This window comes from Oratosquilla oratoria, chromosome 26 (genome assembly GCF_046742065.1).
Source record: "Oratosquilla oratoria isolate Oo_2021 chromosome 26, ASM4674206v1, whole genome shotgun sequence".
NCBI classification, from domain to species: Eukaryota; Metazoa; Arthropoda; class Malacostraca; order Stomatopoda; family Squillidae; genus Oratosquilla; species Oratosquilla oratoria.
The window spans coordinates 56,345,561-56,366,836 of NC_134802.1; the positions used below are offsets into that span (position 1 = coordinate 56,345,561).

The 21,276-nt window shown below is 39.9% G+C and overlaps 1 protein-coding gene across 6 annotated transcripts; it reads right to left on the reverse strand.

Moving 5' to 3' along the window:
* Positions 1-1,807: 1,807 nt before the first annotated feature.
* LOC143039616 (uncharacterized) lies at positions 1,808-20,240 on the reverse strand. 6 transcript variants are annotated; one of them, XM_076209877.1, is made up of 7 exons: positions 20,009-20,240; positions 11,391-11,813; positions 10,886-10,979; positions 8,476-8,610; positions 7,640-7,743; positions 6,052-6,205; positions 1,808-4,595 (listed from the first exon to the last, which is right to left on the reverse strand). In XM_076209877.1, exons 2-7 carry the CDS (start codon positions 11,601-11,603, stop codon positions 3,346-3,348), a joined length of 1,950 nt encoding a protein of 649 aa, XP_076065992.1. In that variant the 5' UTR covers positions 11,604-11,813; positions 20,009-20,240; the 3' UTR covers positions 1,808-3,345. The 6 variants fall into 6 exon arrangements, with proteins under 6 accessions (XP_076065992.1, XP_076065994.1, XP_076065998.1 ...); XM_076209879.1 differs by having other exon boundaries at positions 19,948-20,237; XM_076209883.1 differs by having other exon boundaries at positions 20,187-20,236.
* Positions 20,241-21,276: the final 1,036 nt, after the last annotated feature.

The following is a 21,276-nucleotide window of genomic DNA, read 5'->3' on the forward strand; positions in this document are numbered from 1 at the left end:
GGAACCGGCTGGAAATTGTCCCTGAGCCCTCCCGCAGATACCTCTGAGAGCTGGATGTTATGGACTGTGTTTCACTGGCAATTCTATTCTTGTAGCCAATCTTGCCCAATCATCATGTATTTCATGCATTGGTCTAGCAAGTCTGGAGTGCTCATAATTTGGTTAGGAATCCTGTTTTGTTTTTGTAGGAAGTTAGGATGCTTTCCTGCCCAAAATTTGGTATGTAGTCACTGTTCTTTGAAAAAGTAAATGAAAGAATAGGTGGCTACCTCCCTTACAAGGGAGGTAGCCATATAACAAGGGCATAAAATCCATTCCCACCTATCCCATCCCCACATACTCCACTCTTATTCAGCCCCCTCCCTCCCTCTCATCTTTGCTCCACCTGGATGACTGGTCATCCCTGCATCTCACCCACTGCTCTGGGTCAGAAGTAGTGTTGCAAGACAGCACATCCACAGTAAAGCCACCTCATTTAATCAATGACTCCCCTCTCCGTCCCCTCGTGCAGAAAAAAGAAAATTGGGAGAAATCCCTTTGGGCTGCATCAAATTATGCTTTCACACACTCGCCCACCCCCATCTTCCTCTCCTATGTTCCATGTTTCTGCCCCATACAGTGCTGTCGGCACAATCACCCCTTAGCATCCATTCCCAAATGTCTGTCTCATTATACCCTTCAATCCCCCAAGGTAAATTGTACATTACAGTATTATGTGTGGTACTGTGAGGGAAGATTCACATAAGCAAGTAGGAGAGTCATGAGATGGGAATGTATAGTTTTTTTTTTTTTTTAGCATATTAGTGCAGTTTCAAAACAACTGTTTTGATATTTTTAAAGTAATGTTTCCTGATGGGGGTGTGAGAGATAGAGAGTAGGTGGTCAGTGGATGATTTGGGGTGTAAATATTAGTGATGAGATGCATGGATAGATAAGAATTGTTGTACTGCCTTATATGGTTTGGATGGGGAGATGGGGAGTGGAATAAGTATGTGGTGCACAATTTTAGGTGGTGAGAGTGTAAATAAATGCAGTTGGGTTTATATTACTGGAGAAGGAAACACCAGTTTTCCCAGTTTGGGTTGAGTCCTTGGCAGTTGAGTCATGGAGTGTACTACTGTTTTGGTGTGACATGGTCAATGTTATGAGTCATGTACCTACTAGAACTGGTGAAAGACTTGTGATCACTGTAATCTGAAGTCTTTAAGTGTACTTTGATACTGTTTATGGGAGAAGTGTGTGGGATGGGACGTGTCTGAATTTCACTGGTACTCATTATTTTCAATTAGGGGGCATTAGGACATCTAGATGCCTAATATATGATTTAGTGTTGGTGTGTACAACTGGCAATGGAGTAGGATTGGTTTCTGCTTGTATCTGCAGTTTTGAGGCTGCAAGTACTCAGTGGGTAGTATGGATAATGGTGATTTACTTTTGATGACCTCGAGAGGAAATGGTTTGTTGGTACTTTGATGTGGAAAGTTTACTGGAGTACAGGTGACGTATTCATCTTCCTCAGTTTATCATGGAGTGCCAAGTCTTTTCTTCTGGAAAATAGTTGTGTATGGATAATGTTGTGATGCATGGAAAGGAGTGGGAAGGGAGTATGTTTGAATGATATTTTGATGCACCCTGAAGGAAGTTCTCCCCATCTTCTCTTTTTCTGCATGAGGGGACAGAAAGGGGGACCACTGATTAAATGAAGCAGCCTTGCTATGGATGTGCTGTGTCTTGCTACATTGCTTCTGACCCAGGGCAGTGGGCAAAATACAGGGATGACCTGTCATCCACGAGGAGCTTAGATAAGAGGGCAGGAGAGGGATGAGTGGGAGTGGAGTATGCGGGGATGAAATGGGTGGGAGTGGATTTTATGCCTTTGTTTTTTTGGCTATTCCCTTGTATGGGGGAAAAAAGCTATTGGTATATGTATGTAAAAGGGTTTCAGGTGTTTGGGTGAGGGAAGAGGGTGGTTGGGTTTCTTGCAAATGGGGGCTGTGGTGAACTGGAGGATCTCTGGGAGGAACCTTTGAACTGTTGTCTAAGCACGAGACTTTTTCCTTAACCAGATTGTAGTATTAAGAGTAGGGGAGCCATCACTGACCCTAAACTCTACTTATGCAATAAGGTAGAGGAAACAGTCAAAGTCAACAAAGGTCCTGCCCAGATGCTGAGTAACAGAGCCTCAGGGCTGGTCCTCCAGGTGGAAATGTGTTGACGAACTTCGAAGGTAGATGGGAAATAATTCTCCGATGACCATCATACAGGATCACCACTTGTAGGTATCCCATTGATGGTCACTATCCAGGGAATTTTTTTTAATCAAATTCAAGGTTTTTTCATTGCAACTTCCTTTGACAAGCAAAGCATTAACCACCAACTCCATAAATCTTGTAAGATTTGTGGCGCTAATTAACAAATGCCAGACATGGGTAAGATCCCAGATTAAGTGTTTCTAGATTCTCCCAAGCACAAAGCCCCGGAAAGGTATGACTGATAATATCTCGTCAAATAGATGGGCTACCATACCCCCACTTACTTTCACGAGTCTAACTGTATAGTCTTGAACTGGGCTGAATATGTATTGGAGTAACTAGGCTGGATAATATGGAGGTGTATATATGTATACATACAAATATCTTTTACTTGATATTCATTTATACCAATAAAAAAAATACAAACTTAAAATACTGTAAATAAAATTGTAGGATATGCTAAATGACATCAAGAGTAGGAAACTAAATTATCATTTTTATGTAATGAGTACCACTAAAGTCCAACCTATACATTTGGGGAAAAAAAAAATTGTATGAAACCTACTTAGAAAAAAAGTGAGAAAAAAAAACTGTGATAAGAAAAATGCGGGGCAGCAAAAAATAAAAAGGCTATCACAATTACTGGGGCCAATACCCTGTTCCGCCCTCAGGTAACCCCTCCAGTCCGCACTGCCACATGCCATTTCTCTCTCTCACAGTAACTTCCTCTCTTCCTTACCTCTGCTTCCACTCTTTCAGTTTGTCTGTCACTTCACACTGCCCTTTTTGTTACTCCTTCGGACTTCTGTCACATCTTCACAAGTCATCCATTTCTCCTTTCTCTCGATGCATGTCGTACTCGCCACGCTGCTTCTTGTGCAAACAACTTTCTTACACTTTGGCATAGGAGGGCTACTGTGTTGCCTTTGGACATGTTTTTCAACTTGAACATTTTTTTCTTTCTATCACATTCAAAGCCATTTTCTGTCCCCCTTGTCCAGCTTACTAAAGATTTCCCGTAACTTGTACTCACATCTAAAGTAAATCCGTAACATTATCATCACCCATTACCCTTCAAAAGCTCTTGTTGCTCCTACAACTCACGGTTATAATTAAGGTATGCTTTGAGGGCCATCGGAAGAGGAAGTCCTTTAATTTTTTCCCTCATATAGGTCGAGTAAGATTCTGCCGGGGGTGAGAATGTACTGGGAGACTCTACTTTGTTGCCGGACTCTGGTTTGCAATTCCTGAAATTACCACCACACATATAGTCTGGGTCGTTAGGGTCGTTCAAGTCTACTGTCGGGTCATCTGGATCCAGCCAGTGAGAAAATTCAGACTTTGGTATAGAATGGTCTGAGTAGTCAGAGTCAGAATCGATATCCATGCTATTATCTTCCTGCTCTGATGCTGAACTTGGTCCCTTGCCGTTTTCCAGCTCATCGCCGACGCCGCTGTCAAACTTCTCCCGCTTCTTACCAGCCTTGTGGGTAAACAATGGGCAAGTCATCGCAATGGGGTCTGATTTCGACAGAGTCGGAGCTGGCTCGACAGAATTTTCCTTACTGCTGCTGCTACTAGTCTTGGCAACTACAACTGTATCCTTCTCCTCCTCCTCCTCTTCCTCGTCTTCTTTATCCTCTTTGTCTGGAGTTGGTAGCTCATTCATATCTGGCACTGGAAGTGTGGCGTCTGTCACAAACCCTGGACAGGCGGCTTGAGAATCTGATTTTGAATTACCGCTTGTGATACGCCCGTTCTCTTGCAATTTTGACGAAGAGTTTGGCTGCTGTTCCTGCTCTGGGCGACTGACGGTATCACCCCTCCCCTGGCTCTTGGTACTGCCTTCTCCACGTCCACTGGAATGGTTACCCTGATCACCTACAGTATCCTCAAAGGAACTTACTAGTTTCTCACCATCCTCTACCAAACGATGAGCAAATTCAGTGAAAGTTTGAGCAGTGTCCTCCAAGTCTTGGTCGCTATCCAAGTCTGAGTTTTCTTCCTCCTGCTCCCTCTCCCTCTCTCTCCTCCTCCTTCCACTCAGACTTCTAACCAATTCGATCACAGCGGATATGTGCTGCGCTTCGGGCAACGGATCCTTCGGTTCACTTTCGTCCCGATCTTCGCCGGATCCTGTGCCACGTTCGTCGTCCGACTCGTAATAAGGTACATAGGGTATGATCATCCTACTTAGGGGTCTTTGATTTTCTCTCTGAGATTTCTGTACAGTTACCGGTCTATTGGCTGCCTTTGCGAGACCAGGGTGTTCTTCATCAATTATGGAACGCAGGATTGATCGTATTTCATGGCGGCACAAATTTTGTAGATCTGATGCAGAAGCTGAAGGGGAAAAAAAGAATACTATAGTTAGTATTAAATATGAGATTGCACATAAAAATTCCCACTGCTTCAGGATCATATCTTAAGAGATTAAAATGGTACCACATTCAGGCTGAACAAACATCATACACTATTCTGAATTTGGGGTGTTGATTGATTTAGGACAATAAAAGTAACAATTGGTACTTCACATTTCACTGGCTATGGGCCCTCCCATAGATCTATTTTGGAAGAAACTGTGGATTGTTTTTTGTTGTATTTGACTGGAACTTGTTCTGTGACCTTCCATCCACAACATGCTGTGATGGGGGGGGGGGGGGTTAAATGGGTGCATGCTTTGACTCATCACATCCTTTTATAAGGACAAGGCATACACCCCCTCCTGCCCCATATGTTTCCCTACTAAAATTCACTTAGCCCCTTGTCGATGAAAAAGCATCCTTACACCCCACCCACTACCTGAGTTATAAGCATGCAGCAAGACAATGCACTTCCACTGAAAGGCCCAACATCTGAAGTTGGTTGACCCCAATCACTTTGTTTACATGATGAGCCTCCGACCTTGAACCCTTGTGTTTAAGTAAAGAGAAAGAGGAGAAATCCCTTCTCAGCTGAAAGTTCTGTTTATTTGAAAAGGTGGGGGATATGTAGTTGGAAGTTGCTTGGTAAAGATCCTGGGCCACGTCCAAAGACCTAGTGCCAACCGTATCCAACTGGAGGTAAGGGTTGCCAGGTTTTAAAAAATAATTTCCCTCAAATACCTCGTCCCCACCGTTTCCAAATGCATTTTAACTCTTGTATTCATCACCCAGACTTCACTCTCTTAACCCCTTCCATACGATGATGCCTACGTAGGCGTCATGAGGAGCAAGTGGGTACACGAGGCTGCCATATCGACATCTTGATTATATTTATTGTAGTTGTACCTGCATGACCTCCATACTCTTTAAACTGGCTTCATCATATTTTCTATGGTTATCAAAATTCACGCGTGAAAGAGAACGAGCAATACAGGGGTTACTTTATCTTTTATAATGCGAGTATTATGACGCAACATTGCACGTCTGGCAGCTAACACTGCCCGCGAGATTTTTGCCCGGAGTGAAGGGGTTAATATAAGTCAGTGCAACTATGGATTAGTTTGTTCCTTTGTTGCTTCTAATGGCCTCCTTTCACTTCTCTATATCAATCTCAGGGCACCTCTGACCTCCCCAACTCTTCATTCTATGATCAAACTCCTCCTCCTATTTTCCCCTAAATCTCTACAAACAGCAACCACCCCAGATGTTACTACATACATACATATACCAAAGGCTTTCTTACCCCTTACACAGGAGGTAACTAAAAGACAAAGGCATAGAAACCACTCCCACCCATTCCATCCCCTACACACTCCACTCCCCTCTACCCTCTTATCTTGGCACCTCCTGAATGACCTCCAGATGTTACTACTTACGCAATATTATATTGGTGGGAGGACACGAAGGCCCAGGCATTACTAATGATGAGAATGAGACGGGCAACAGTGCTTCTGTATCCCAGGTATTCTCACTTCGACGAGTAATCTTCAAGAGCTGGTCGTTGAGCGGCATAACCAATACACCACCCACCTTAAACGAGAATTACTGTTAATACATGGCGTATTACTCACAATTGTCTTACTGGATAAAATATACTGTTTCACATCACAAATTAGTATTCTTCACTGCTGACCAGTGCTTCTATCTTACATATATACCATACATATACCAAAGGCTTTTTCCCCCTTACACGGGAGGTAGCCAAAAAACAAAGGCATAGAAACCACTCCCACCCACTCCATCCCCTCTACCCTCTTCCTTCCCTCATATCTTGGCACCTCCTGGATCCTATCTTGGCAGACAATATTGCAACAAGGAACTTGAGAGTGATAAAGGAAGTATTTATGGAGTACTGCTGAAAGGAAGGAAGGATGGTAGAGGAGAAAGTAACTTTAGTCCATAACATATTGACTGAATAGAATTTATGGAATCAATACCTGACATAGGGGCTCAGATAAGAACGAACCTTTACAACAGAAGAGAATAAAAAGATGAAAATACAAAAGTATGCACCATTTATGATTCGGTTTAACATCGCAAGCTCTCCACATCCGAAGCATAGGCCAGAACCTCTTAACCACTTTGGTACAATGATGTCCATATAGGTGTCATGTGGCGTGAGTAGGTATACGAGGATGCTGGCATCAGCATCATGATTATATATATTTTTTGCAGTTGTACATGAGTACCCCTGGATTCTCTGAACTGGTTTGATCATGTTTTCTGTGTTCATTATTACTCAGAGTAAAGGAGAATGAGTAATACAGCAGTAACTTTATATTTTATAATGAGAGTACCGTGATGAATCGTAAATTTGACAGCCAATGCTGCACACAAGAATTTGAGTAATACTGAAGTGATTAAAAAGACTTAATAGTGTGGCATTTAATGAACCATCCCCCCCCCCCAATCCAACTCGCTGGCAGCAGGGTTTGATCTACTGTCACATTAAAATTTGCCATAAGTAGCAATAGCTCGCTGGCTGAGCGGGTTAGGGCGTTGTTACTTGCGGCGAAGGTTGAGGTGAGGGCGGTTCAAATCCTGCCACCAGTGAAGTTGAACCAAGGGCATGGTTCATTAAATTCCATGCTACAAAGCCCTCTGTGAGGGGCACCGCCCTAGCCTCCCAATAGGGGGGGAGAGTGTGATGTTAAACCATATCATCATCAGCAACAGTCTGATCCATTTGGCCAGCAAATATCCTTTTTGAGCAGAGAATTTAAATTCTAACATGGATATATGATGCATGTTTCTAATCTGTAGGGGTGCCCCAAAACAGTCCCTAAAAGCACTGACCGCATGTTACCATGTAATCAATACCCTAAGGTAGGTACAGTATTCTACATTTAAACTCGACTCTAATGTAACTTCGGCTCAACATATCTGAATATAAATACATTAAAAAATTATATTTTTCATATGCAATAATTACAACACTTATAACCACTGCTTGGTACACAATACCTTAATGAGACTTTTCATGTAGTTTTCATGAGTTTCTGGGCACGATGCTCCACAATAAACACGATCATACTGAGGCATATCAGGGGGCAGGCACATACAATTTCCTGCAAATATAAAAAGTAGATATATCAGAGAGTAGGCACACCCAATTTCCTGCAAACAGAAGGTGAATCCTCAGACTTTGACCAGTATAACATATCAAGTTTATAACAGAAAGAGAAATGAAGAAACAACCACCCACGTATGCTGTTCCCTGCGCATGGTAAGAAATGTACGAGATGGGATAATAGACTGAGGAAAAATTTATAATAATTATAATACATACACATACAAAAGGGTCTTTCCTCTCTTACAAGGGAGGTCACCAAATTCAGAGGCAAAAATCCACCCATTTCATCTCCACATACTCCACTCCCATTCACTATCCCTCCCTCCCTCTTTTCTTGGCTCCTCCTCAATGACAGGTCATCCCTGCATCTTGCCCATTGCCCTGGTTCAGAAGCAATGCAGCAAGTCACAGCACATCCACAGCAAGGCCACTCCACTTAATTGGTGACCCCCCAATTATTATATCAATAAAATAAAAAATAAACAAATAAAAATAAATTCTATGTTATATATATATATATATATATATATATATATAAATGACATCCACAGCAAGGCCACTTCACTTAATTGGCAACCCCCCAATTATCATAATAATATAAATGAAATACAAAAATAAACAAATAAAAATAAAAATTTTAATATATATATATATATATATATATAAAAATCAATCAACCATAAAGCTTAGCCCACATTATCAATTTAGCTTGAAAGAAGGAAATTACCTTGTAAAAATTGAGGCTCACAGAAGGAGAAGGCATCTAGTGCTAATGATTTGTTGTGGAATTCTTCAAGGCGTTTCTGTGCATAGCTGACAACATCAGCATGTAGCTCAATACCATGATTCACCCCATAAGGTCCTGGAAATATATTTCACAAGTAAATACCTTCTGCTGAGAAATGGACAAAAAGAAAAAGTTGTTTCCCCCATCCCCACTATTTGAATAAATAATTTGTGTAGAGAGAGAGAGAGAGAAAGAGAGTGGGGGGGGGAGAGGAGGTGAGGGGGAGAGGTAGAGGGGAAGAGGAAGAGAGAGGGAGAAGGGGAGGGAGAGGGTGAAAGTGAGAGAGAAAGTGAGAAAGAAAGAAAAAATTGAGAGAGAAAATGTGAAAGAGAGGGAGACAGAGGGAGAAAGTGAGAGAGGGAAAAAAGGGAAAAAGGGAATGGGTGGAGAGAAATGAAGAGGAGGGGAAAAGAGAAAGAGAGAGAGAGAGAGAGAGAGAGAAGGTTACAGTCTACTTCATCTCTGCAAGGATTGGGAGTAATCGTGGCCATGCAATGTCTTTCATTGCTGTACGAGAAGCAGCCAATAACCCGTGGTTGTGTTCTGCTGTGGTGGGCATCACGCCATCTGTTGGAATGGCACTGTGCCACTGGGTCAAGTGAGACCAAAGTGCAATAGGGGAGGTGACCTACTCCCCTGTTGTTTGGGGTAGTGGGTTGGGGGCTGTTACGTGGTAAGATGTTGTGGCATGACGGTGCCAAGGCCACCAACCCACTCCCCTCGGCAGTTAGTCGCTCTCCTTCGCTTATCATGACAGCAATAGGGCAGGTCCCCAGATGGGTGGAAATAGGACAGGCTATGTTTGGGGCATCTCTTTTGGCCTGCTGTTCATACATGTGTGTGTGTGTATTTACCTAATTGTAGTTTACAGGAAAGGAGCAATGCTCATTGGGTCCCATCTCCTATTCTCTAATTTTCTAACATTCCTAGACTCAAATTCGAGCTGTATGTGTTCATGTGCATGCAAGGGAGGAGGGGAAAATAGATCATAAAAAGGGCTGCTCACATGTCCAGGCAGCTGCTGAACAGTTCTGCTCCCCCATCACTGCACAGAGCGAGGAAGACCTACAGTGTCAATACAGCATAGTAGGAGGAAAGGGTAGAGGGATTATTCATAATGTCTGTCATTCAGTCACCAGCTGCAAGGAGGTAGACACAAGTCTATACATATGCTCTCTTTAATCAATCAAGTCAGCCATTCTGAGTCCACTGCTGAACAAAGGCCTCCTTCATGGCATTCCATGATTCACATGACCGCACCAACCTCTGCCACGGCACTCCTGCAAACTTCTCAATCTTGTCTCCCCACCTTCTGTCTGGTCTCCCTCTTCCACACTTCCCATCTCACGGTGTCCACTCAGTAACACATTTGCTTCATCGCTCATCAGTCGTTCGCCCTTACTTACCTGCCCAATTCCACTTCCTCTCTTTTATTGCCTCCACAATATCTTTCACTCTAGTCTGCTCTCTCACCCAACTTGCTCTCTTTTGGTCTCTCAGCGTTATTCCCATCATTGATCTCTCTTAGGTAAGGATAAAGGAGAAAGGGAGAACTGAAGAAATGTCAAGAGAGAAACAGAAGAAAAATATAGAAGAAAATGAAGGGTACAGGAATGGAAAGAAGGAGAGCTATAGTTGCAAAGAAGTCAAATACAATACACAAAACTAATATATTCTTTTTTGTTTGTTCCAGAATTCATATGGCATGTTCATTTGCTCAAGTTTCGATGAACTTTGATTCTGAAGCCTATGATTTCTAACTATACAGGTTCCAGAATTCAAATGACATGTTCATTTGCTCAAGTTTCTATGTACTTTGATTCTAAAACCTATGATTTCTAACGATACAGGTTCCAGAATTCAAATGGCATGTTCATTTGCTCAAGTTTCTATGTACTTTGATTCTAAAACCTATGATTTCTAACTATACAGGTTCCAGAATTCAAATGGCATGTTCATTTGCTCAAGTTTCTATGTACTTTGATTCTAAAACCTATGATTTCTAACGATACAGGTTCCAGAATTCATATATGTTCATTTGCTCAAGTTTCTATGTACTTTGATTCTAAAACCTATGATTTCTAACGATACAGGTTCCAGAATTCAAATGGCATGTTCATTTGCTCAAGTTTCCATGTACTTTGATTCTAAAACCTATGATTTTTAATGATACAGATTCCAGAATTCATATGGCATGTTCATTTGCTCAAGTTTCTATGTACTTTGATTCTAAAACCTATGATTTTTAATGATACAGGTTCCAGAATTCAAATGGCATGTTCATTTGCTCAAGTTTCTATGTACTTTGATTCTAAAACCTATGATTTCTAACGATACAGGTGCAGCTTACCAAGGATGAGACCTGCCATGGTGGACAAATAGCCCGTGCCTGAACCCAAGTTGAGAAAAGACTGTCCAGGGGACAGCTGCAGTCCTTCCATCACCTACAATTAATTAAATTTACGATCATTACACAATATATGAATAACTGGATATGACACAGATATTTTTCAGTTAGGATTTGAGTACACACAAATGCAGGGATTTCTTATTTTATGCAAGGGATACGTTCCTGAAAGGATTGCGTAATGTAAAAATCAAATATAGAGAATAGTTAAGTTTTACTATTGCTTGATTTTTACACTGTGTTTTTCTAAATAATCTGTGTTACATGAAAAAATGACTAGGTTTTTCTATCTCGTGTTATTCCAAAATTGCATATTCTAAACACGCATAAATAAAGAAATCCCTGTATATGTTCTTGTTCTTGCCCAAACTTGATTGAGTAGCACTAAGTAAGCATAATTACTCATTAAATAAGTGGTAAAATAAATAGTCAATGAGTTCTACTGTACCTGGGCATATATGCAAGGTGCTGATAGATGTAATCTATCACTCTTCCATGCCATATCCCGATATGCTTGTTCCACGGCATCCGACGTGAAGTAATCCCCACGGTCCACGGCCCGAAAAACTCTCTCCACCATTTCAGACCGAACATAGTCGGCCGCCTTCAATTTGTCCACTAAATCATCGTTGTTAGTGCCAGCACTCACTGCACCCCCCATGACGATAATTTACCAATTCACTAACTTGCGGAAGAACCTAAGCTACAATAAATCCTATGCAGAGCACTACTGATTAGCTGACCGACATATTAACTTTGACTTGCCGCAAAAGCATTCAATTATCTATTTGTAATTAACACTTTTCATACACCCACACATATGGGGCTTGACCAGCTTCTAATACTCCATTCCAAGAAATTCAACCACAATCTGAAAAAGAAACAAATTCTTTCATAAATATTAATGACCTCCCAAGGTATATTTATGCATATGTACACAGATATCCATACATTTGTGGTGTCTAGCTTGGCATTCATTCTTGGCCACCCTCCATTATTAAAGGCATTTCCTAAACAGAGCAATACCATATACAGTACTGTATATCTAATTATTATATTCTCATGGATAACATGTTACTAATACTTAGATTCCTGACTTTTCTCTGCAAAAAAAATATTTGCCCCTCCCCCACCTCAGATTCTCACTCATCAGTTAATTAATAAAATTTTAATATGTTTATCAGTACCTAATGCAATGCAAACTGAGCAGTCAAAATGTATTAATTATTTGTTGTGATAGATTTAGCAAATGCAACAAGGAGATTAACAGCCAACAGCCCATGTGCAACAACAAAATAGTATCAATTGGAAAGTTTCCAAGTCATCTAAAAGTTGGCAGGGATGCCACAAAAGGTGATTAAACTCTTCTCTTCCAATGTACATTTCAATTATGACACAACAACACATGTTGATCATCACAAATTTATAGCAATATATATATCAATCAAGCGGTTCTACATATGTACACATCTACAATATGTACGTGTATGTATGTGTGTATATATACATATTATATATATATATATATATATATATATATATATATATATATATATACACACACACACATCTGAAAAAATAGTTTTCCACACAGTGATAGATGTCTGGAACAAATTGGACGAAAAAATAGTATGAGCAAAAACCATACAATAATTTAAGAACAAACTAAATGCTGAGAGATATATAGGGTCACTACAAGCATAGCTCCCTTCCCATATAATACAACTAGATAAATACCCTCAAGGAACTTTTCCCCCCTTTATACACATTGGTGAATGAAAGTACACACCCTCATTGTAAATGAATAAAACTCATTCATCATCACTCCCATCTTGGCTTCCAGGACCTCTCTACCACTCTCCCTTCTCTTATTATTTTACCACACATTCACAGACACAAATCAATCTTTTCAAACTTCACTGGTGTACCCCTGCCCCCACATGATTAAAGATTACAAAGACCAGCAATCAAAATTATTCACATCCTAGCTGATAGTTATCAGAAAGATAAGCCAATATTTATAGAGATAAAAGATATGATAATTCTTAAAAAGTATGAAAGGAATGAAGATAACTTCGATAAATTATTTCTTAGTGTGGGACTGAAGAATAATCAGGAGAAATGGAAAGGTCAGAAAAAAAAATCAAGGTACAGTATATAAAGAATAAAACAATACCTTTCTCTGCACTGATGTTATGATTTGTGGAATGTTAAAGAAATATTCCACCCATTTATCTATCTATATATCAAAGGCTTTTTCCCCTTTATATAAGAGGAAGCCAAGTAATGCAGCAAGACACAGCACATCAACAGCAGGGCCACTTCACTTGTATGGCAACCCCTCCTCCCCATGGGGAGAAATCCCTTTGGTCCACTCGTAAATAAAATTAAAGCCAAGTTTAACTGAAGGAAGCAGACTATACCTCTTTTCTATATATCATAAACTACCTTCCCATCACCCAGAACACAATGTTGTTGTTGTTGTCATTCCTAGACTGTCTGGCTGAGCAGTCTTGTCTCCTTGAGGATCGCCATGGCTGGAATGGAGTTTTCCCACAAATCCTTTATATAGCATCTATAGTGTTGTTGGTGTGCATGACTATGTAAAATGCAGTCTTCTGTACACATGATGTTCTCACGTTTGCAGATAATGATAATTGCACAACACCACAACTAAAAGATAGCACTGGAAATATGGCTGAAACAAAACAATGTATGTATATCTTCTAAAATCATCAGTCACACTGCTCACCCCTGACAACCATGAATAATAAATAAATGAATAAATAAATAAAAATTATTCGCTGGTCAAATTGAATGGGCAACCATTCCGCTGGTCAAAACCCCTAAAATACTCAGCCTCACATTCAACAATCATGACCTCTATTCTCCCACACTAAAGAACTCCTAGTGAAGGCAAATGAAGCAGTTGACCCTGCTTAGCACAATTACTAGCTAACAATTTGGAAAACGGACACCCGAATAGGACACGAGGAAGGTGATGCTACATCAAAGGTCTCAAAGCAAACTGCCAAAACCTGAGGTCACTCAGGGCTAGCAGCCTCAGTAGGATGAGACCAAACCTGTTCAATAGTCTTCCTCAATGTCTGAGAGATATGTCAATTTGCAGCATAGAAGTCTTCAAGAGACACCTAGCCAAGCTCCCACAGAAGACAGTCCTCCTTTGCCATCTTACCAGACCAGGCCCCACTACAGAAGAGGTTACAGCAGATCCTGTAACTAAGGCCAATCAGCTGAAATCTCCACAAAGTATCACTCATCATTTTGTAACAACAACTAACAACTATACTTCCACCCATCAAAAAAAAAAAAAAAAAAAAAAAAAAAAAAAAAAAAAAAAAAAAAAAAAAAAAAAAAAAAAAAAAAAAAAAAAAAAAAAAAATAAATAAAAATAAATAAATAAATAAGTAAAAGAAAAGCCTACACAGAACAAAACAAACCCTTATTAATAATAACTGTCTGCAGCAAAACACTCCAAGAAGACATCTACACCCAGTAACCAAAATCTTCAACAAAAGAGCAGCACTTAAGAATGATTGGCACACAATTCTATGCAAGACCCTCCATCTCAGTCATGTATCACATCACACCACACAAGTGCAGCTCTGAGGACATGTGCAGAAACCAACCCCAACTGCATAATAATCATATACCTACAACAACGTCACTAAATGCATTATCCAAACACACACACACACACACACATGGATCATAAAAGAAATATTCCTAACCAGACTAAGATACCCAGAGAAGAAATCACTACCAGGACACACAAGTGTAACATAAGCATGCAGAAAATCAGGTCATCATTGAGCACTAAAACAGTACAAGTACAGAATTGGCTTAACACTAGATAGTGAGTGTTTGCCATCATCACACTAACACAAGAACATAAGAATAAAGGAGACTGCAAGAGACCATAAGGCCTACACTAGGCAGCTCCATATCCATCACCACCTGTCGTCCCCATCCATAAAGTTGTCTAATCGTTTTTTAAAACAACTGAGAGTTTCAGCGCTTACTACATGGTTACTAAGTTTATTCCATTCATCGACCACCCTATTAGTAAACCAAATCTTGCCTATTTCATTCTTAAATGTCACTGTGGCTTACATTGTGATACACTTATTCCAGACAACTCTCTTAAAACCTTTTTCAGAAAAACCTACTGGCTAACCTAGTAGCTGTAGTGGGAGACCTTACAGCCATGGGTACCTAGCAAGAGATCTGGGGCTATGGGTTGATTGTCTGATTCACCCCCATCCACCCCCCCTTTTTTTTTTTTATTAATTCCTTGCCCTCAAAGTCCCAAAAACAACAATTGGTGCATCTTCTAAGGATATCAACATCCATCCATTCCCATAATATGACCAACCCATCTCATATTCTATCTCATTCACCTCAGTCCCTTCACAAGTCCTATCATTCTTTAATTTGCCACATCTCATAACTCCATCACAGTCTTCATCACCCATAACACATTCCCTTAAAAACCAGTCAATACAGAGGTCATGGGGAGCTAAGTAGTACTATTCTTGCTTCATGCAAGTGACCTGAGTTCGACTTGTCAGGGTAGACACAAAAATGAGTACTGATAGTACGGATTCTTAGGTATCACTACATATGTTTGCTGGGACCAACAACAGGTATATACTAGCCTGTGGTGGTGCTGTGAGATGTAAAAGAGGAGTATCTACCTGGTGTCTATCCTCAAAACCTCTCAGTACCCTTACCGCCACCTGAGGCTGCGGATCTGAGAGCCAGGCACCTGGTCTGCCTCTACATATAGATCCAAGTCTTTAATTCATCTACCCACCACCTGTTCACATGAGAACTGACAATGTACGAAAGTACGCAATTTCTGAACGGATGATCGGAACACAACCTCAGCCCCTGGGTTTCGCCCAAGGGTCTCCATCAAGGTGGAGCTCATTCACATCGTAGTAGACTTCAACTTAGGAGTCTGCAAAACTACTGTTTCATACACTTCTTTCATTACTTCTACTGATATCCTTTTATTTCTTTGTAACACTCTCATGGCATCTCTGAACTTCTTACCTTCCCTCATCCTATGGGCGACTTTTTCCTATCTTCCATTCTCATGTACATCTGTTTCCAGATGTCTATAACCCACTACCTCATCCATTTCTTTTCTCCAATGCAAATGTATTTTACATCAACCTTGTAACCTCAAATCTTGGATTCCAACAATATCTTACTCTTTTGTTATATTAACTTTCAATTTTCTAAAATAAATTCACTCAATGACCTTGTTTAATAACACATAACAAATAACATTCTAAGGTCAAACTAACCTTGAATACAACAATAGGCCTGGCCACAGAATCAAACTGCCCCAGATACAACCACCAAAACATAAGACACTGATTACCTCACCACATGCCCCACAATAACAATCCCAAAACAACAATACACTATTTATTCTGTGAGTGACCCATGGGTCTCCCCCAGTGGTTCCTGTATAGTGCACTCACCCACAGCTCCATAGCTCTATGACACAGTGGGTTAGGGGGTGGACTAGGTTATCTAGTATTAGATTCAAGTCCCGACCCACCCACCCTCACCTACATACACAGGCAGGGTTAGCACTGGCCTTAAAATCTTTTTAGCCATTGTGGCTAATGGATGAAAAAGTATCTTAGCCACAATGGACATTGAGTAACCACTTGCTTAACCTGTTACCCACAGATTTCACATCTTCATGCTAGAGGACTTTGAAACTGGAACTATGGGACAGTGCACTGCATGCAGAGGCACTAACTCCCACTGATTCCTGCACATGTGCAGGAATCTACTCGGGTTGTATTGGTACAAACTACAGACCGTGGTGACTTGCAGCAAATCTGACAAGGTTTACCAGTCACCACTGGAGACATGACAAGAGTCTTTACCGGAGTGGCAATTTGGCGCCAATTACAGATAGCTAAAGGTGGATGAAAATCGCCAGTGGGAAACAGGAACATTGAATGAAACTCGGGAGCTGTAAGTCTTGTGCAAGAGAGACCAGAGGCAACAAATTGACACATCAACCACTTCTAAACAGTGGTATCCTTCTCATGTCCAAACCAGAAAAAAGTGGACAATGCATCACTTTGGCCATTCAGTAAAGTGAAACCCCCCCCCCCCTCAGATGAATTCAATTTTAAAATGCTCTACAGCAGTAAATTCATAATGCCAGACTTCAAGGCACTCTTTTACTCTACCACCAGACATTTCTATTCATCTCTCTGTCACAATAGGACATTTTTCTTTTTTTTATTGGTACCAACAGGCTATCTAGTCTCTCTGTCCTTCTTCAAATAGCAAAGAGATTGTAGTAATGATAAACCTATATGCTAATAATCAGCTAAGGAGGGGCAAATAACAAGTACCTTAAAGTGATGATCCTACAAAATGGACACCAGAGAAAACTATCTCCCTGCCACCCTTCTTTCAAAACCCATCACCACCCTCACCTCTATCTTGAGGCACAGCCCTAAAACTTGCATTTGACTCACAGTCCTCAGGAATTCAGTCATAGGTATTGGGTTGGCTTATGCTGAGCAATGTAAAATCAAGTAGTCTGTGTTATCTAATCTCAAGCATTTGTATCTCAACTTGTACTTGAAAAAGCTGTAATAAGCGAAACGTCGTACAAATAAAGGCTCCGTCCTCATATGGTGTTTAACTCGTCAGTCTGTGTTATCTATAGCAACTACATCTATGGCATGTGAACTTTGCTGCCAGTTCATTTCTGTATTCATGGTGTTACAGTACACAGCCTGTCAGAAATGTGAGAAATAAATACCAAACGCTGGTTTAACACCTTATGCCAGCCCCCATTTTGTATCCATCCCAAAACCATTTATAGTAAGAATCTGTTGTTCCTGTTTCCATAAAAATCATGATGTTTTATTGGACATATTTAATTTTGATATAAATGCTCTTTTAAAAACATATGATGCTTAATGAATTGAGACATTTTCAGGGAAAAGTACATGTAATGCTATACTAGCAGTTGTTTCAACTGAATCCACATCTAAAATCCAAAGTATCATTATGGCCAACACCAGTCCCCATTTATAATCTATTTCCTTTTTTGAGGTGAAAATCCAAATTAGTAGAAATTCAAACATAAAACTGCATACACAATACACATAGTTGCCAAAGTGGATTTGTTTTCTGTCATAGAATGAACTTTTTCAATTTTTTATCTTGTACTCAAAATCTTAATACTTTTTATTATACTATTTCTTTAAAAACACCACCATAGACATACAGAACAAGTCTTTTAACTACCTGGGCTACAGAACAGATTACTGTATTTCATATCTAGAGACCCTACAGTATTCACCTTCAAAATGAAAGAAAAATGATCTAAACTAACTAATCAATGAAATTAAAAAAACCCCACTGGTATAGAGTTTTTGATGTTTTCTGATCTTGCGGATGAGTCAAGAGGAAACAACTGAAAGACAAGAAAGGGATGGACAATTTTCTACTTTCCTACATGCAAAGTATTCAAGGGACACAAATCAAGGAAAACACCATACGAGAATTTAAGAACAAACTAGATGTTGTGAGATACAAAGACGGGTCACTACGGACATAGCTCCCCTTCCCGTATAATACAACTAGGTAAATACATAATTAGGGGTAGCATCCATAAAAACTCCTTATAATCTTGGTGAATACTTCCCGATGCTCCGGCATGCACAATCTCCTCACCCTCAGTTCCAATGTTCTTTGGACACTTGCCCTCTGCCCTGCATACCATATTCTTCTTATTTTGTCATAATCATTGAGAGTAATAGTATTTGTGCCATTTCCTTTTGAAACATTTTTTTGTAGTGTTTTGTATGTTGTATTAAAACCTCGCTACATCTGGGTAAGCTTGTTGTCATGCTCGACTAGTCTGGATGATGTGGTGTTTATTCGCAATTTTGGTATAGGTCCTCCATGGGTGCAAGAAAAGACTGATGAAGTGCTTGGTTCAAGAAATTATAAGGTGAAGGTTCAAAGTTTGGGAACTATTATTTGGAGAAGACATGATCGCTCAATGCTAATTATCTAGAAGTAGTGGTCCTCCAGAATAGCCATCTACGAGACTCGTTTCTCTACTGCCAACTTCGAAACCCATCATTGATCCTGCGTTCATCTAGACGTGCAGCCCCAAGACGCTGACACTCTGGACTGAGCCTAATATTTTTCATAAACTTTGAATGCATTTCCTTAATCTTCTTGTATTAGCCCACATTAATATGACACAGACAACAGACCAGCCATTCTTTTCCCAGAGATCTATGGCAAGGCCCAAATACCACTTCTACCTACTGTCAGGTCGCAAGTGTCCGATCAGTGAAACTCAAGGCATCAGTGAGTACTATTATTACTATTTTTCACTAACTGCTAACAAAATACTAATAATTCCTCAGATCCAAACAGATGAAATCAGGTCAATGAACCCAGTTCCTTATCTTGATTAAAATTGTTGGGTCACACAAAGATTACCTTTCACATTTTAACTTTCACATAATTTACAATTTCATATTAAATCATTTCTGAAGTATATCACTTTACCAACAACACTCACATAAATTAAAAAATATATGTAACATGAAATGGAAAGGACCTGTGTTGAATTCACTAATTTTGACTGAGTACAATTATGATATTTTTTCATTATCAACACCAAGTATCTTTCACTAGCATCATACATCTCTATCACATCAACAATGAGGTTAATCTATGTCCAATGAATTACGAGTTAAATGCACGACCGATCACAATTATGTTCACTACTTTGTGACTCCATTCTCTACCTAGCAATGTACTCAAGATTGCTTGGATTCACCTACACAGGTCTGTCACAAATGCCAGGACAGAAAAGTTATAATCACCCGAAATATCAATATACACAACAGTTAAACCCTTGATGTAAATCATGGGCAAAAACATATGGCAAAACACTCTACCACACTGACTAGCAACATGTTCTCATTCATCACGTCAAGCTGGAATCCTAGTGGTAGCTGTCTCACTCACTTCCTTTGTTACCAAGCACTACAACGACACATCTTTTAACGCTTTTAAACAGAAAATGACGAAGAGCCTTGGTATTTGCCACGAATCAAGCTGCTTCTTGTAAATTGTGCTAAAAGCTGGTAACGTATTTAAGATCATTCGCTAAAGATATCTCAACAAAACGGAACAAAATGATAACTGCGACGAATCCTCTCCGCCTTGACTGCAATCGCTATTCTGTTTTCCTTCGTCAGCTGCTCTGTGACGTCACAGGCATCAAAACATTGGTGTTTGCAAAGCCCCGCTGTTGGCTGTGTTTTTTTTTATTTACAAGTTTTGCGCATAGAGTATTGAAGCGTAAAACCAGCACGATTTAATTGCACGTTTTAACTATAAATTCAATATAACAAAACAATGATTCGGCTAGCTTCAGATCAAGGGTTTATCAGTTACTAAGGATAAATTGACGACTTGGCACCATCTTTTGAATCCTATGGAATACATCCATTAGAAATTGTGCTAATGCCCCTAGCTAGACTTGTATTTTCTTTAATCAGCATCCAAATGTTGATTATTATTATAACGTTCATCATCACGGGTTACAAGTTCGCATTTACATCTAAATAGAACATAGCTTTTTTCATCATTGCTTTCGTAATTTCAGAATCTATTCGGTTTCTTCAACATTCTGATTTGTCAAAATCGAATCTATCCATTAAAAGCGCCTTTTCAGACATGACCTATTTAGAATATTTCGCGCGAGTATTTTCAAACATTGTTTGCGTCTTCTCACCGTCGAAAACGTCTTTTGAGCTTTGATCTGGCTGCCGCCATGGGATTTTATTCACCTGGTGTTAAATATGCGTCAATTACGCCTTTCAGTGACGAATTCGAATTTTAAAGCTTACTTCTTCCTGCTGCCAAGCCTTTTGTTCACAAGCAATCGCACTGTTAAGATTACAACAGGATTTTATTCGCACACATAAACAAGAACTTCGGTTTCACATGCAAATGAAATTTATGATTAGATGAGACGAAATGAATTGAAATAAAATAGAGATCTTTGTGCCTACACTCCATGCCAGTGACGGGAGAACTTGAAGATAAAACAACATCTGAAACGCATTTCGGTGCTGTAATCGACCATGATGATATCATTTCTTTCAGACTCCATAAACTGAATAGTTTTATGGAAAGGATTAATCATTTCACTGTGTTTTATATTCTATTTAGCAGATGGGTCAACTTTCTTGGCACCGAAAGAGGTAGAGCTGATTCGAGGCTGCGTA

What these genes read in the sequence shown, in the direction of transcription:
- LOC143039616 (XM_076209877.1), bottom strand. Translation starts at nt 11,603, where the DNA reads ATGGGGGGTGCAGTGAGTGCTGGCACTAACAACGATGATTTAGTGGAC. An exon ending in CACCTTGCATATATGCCCAG is followed by an intron (nt 10,980 to 11,390) that starts GTACAGTAGAAC and finishes AATTAATTGTAG; the next exon opens with GTGATGGAAGGACTGCAGCT. An exon ending in TCCCACCAATATAATATTGC is followed by an intron (nt 4,596 to 6,051) that starts GTAAGTAGTAAC and finishes TTTCCCCTTCAG; the next exon opens with CTTCTGCATCAGATCTACAA.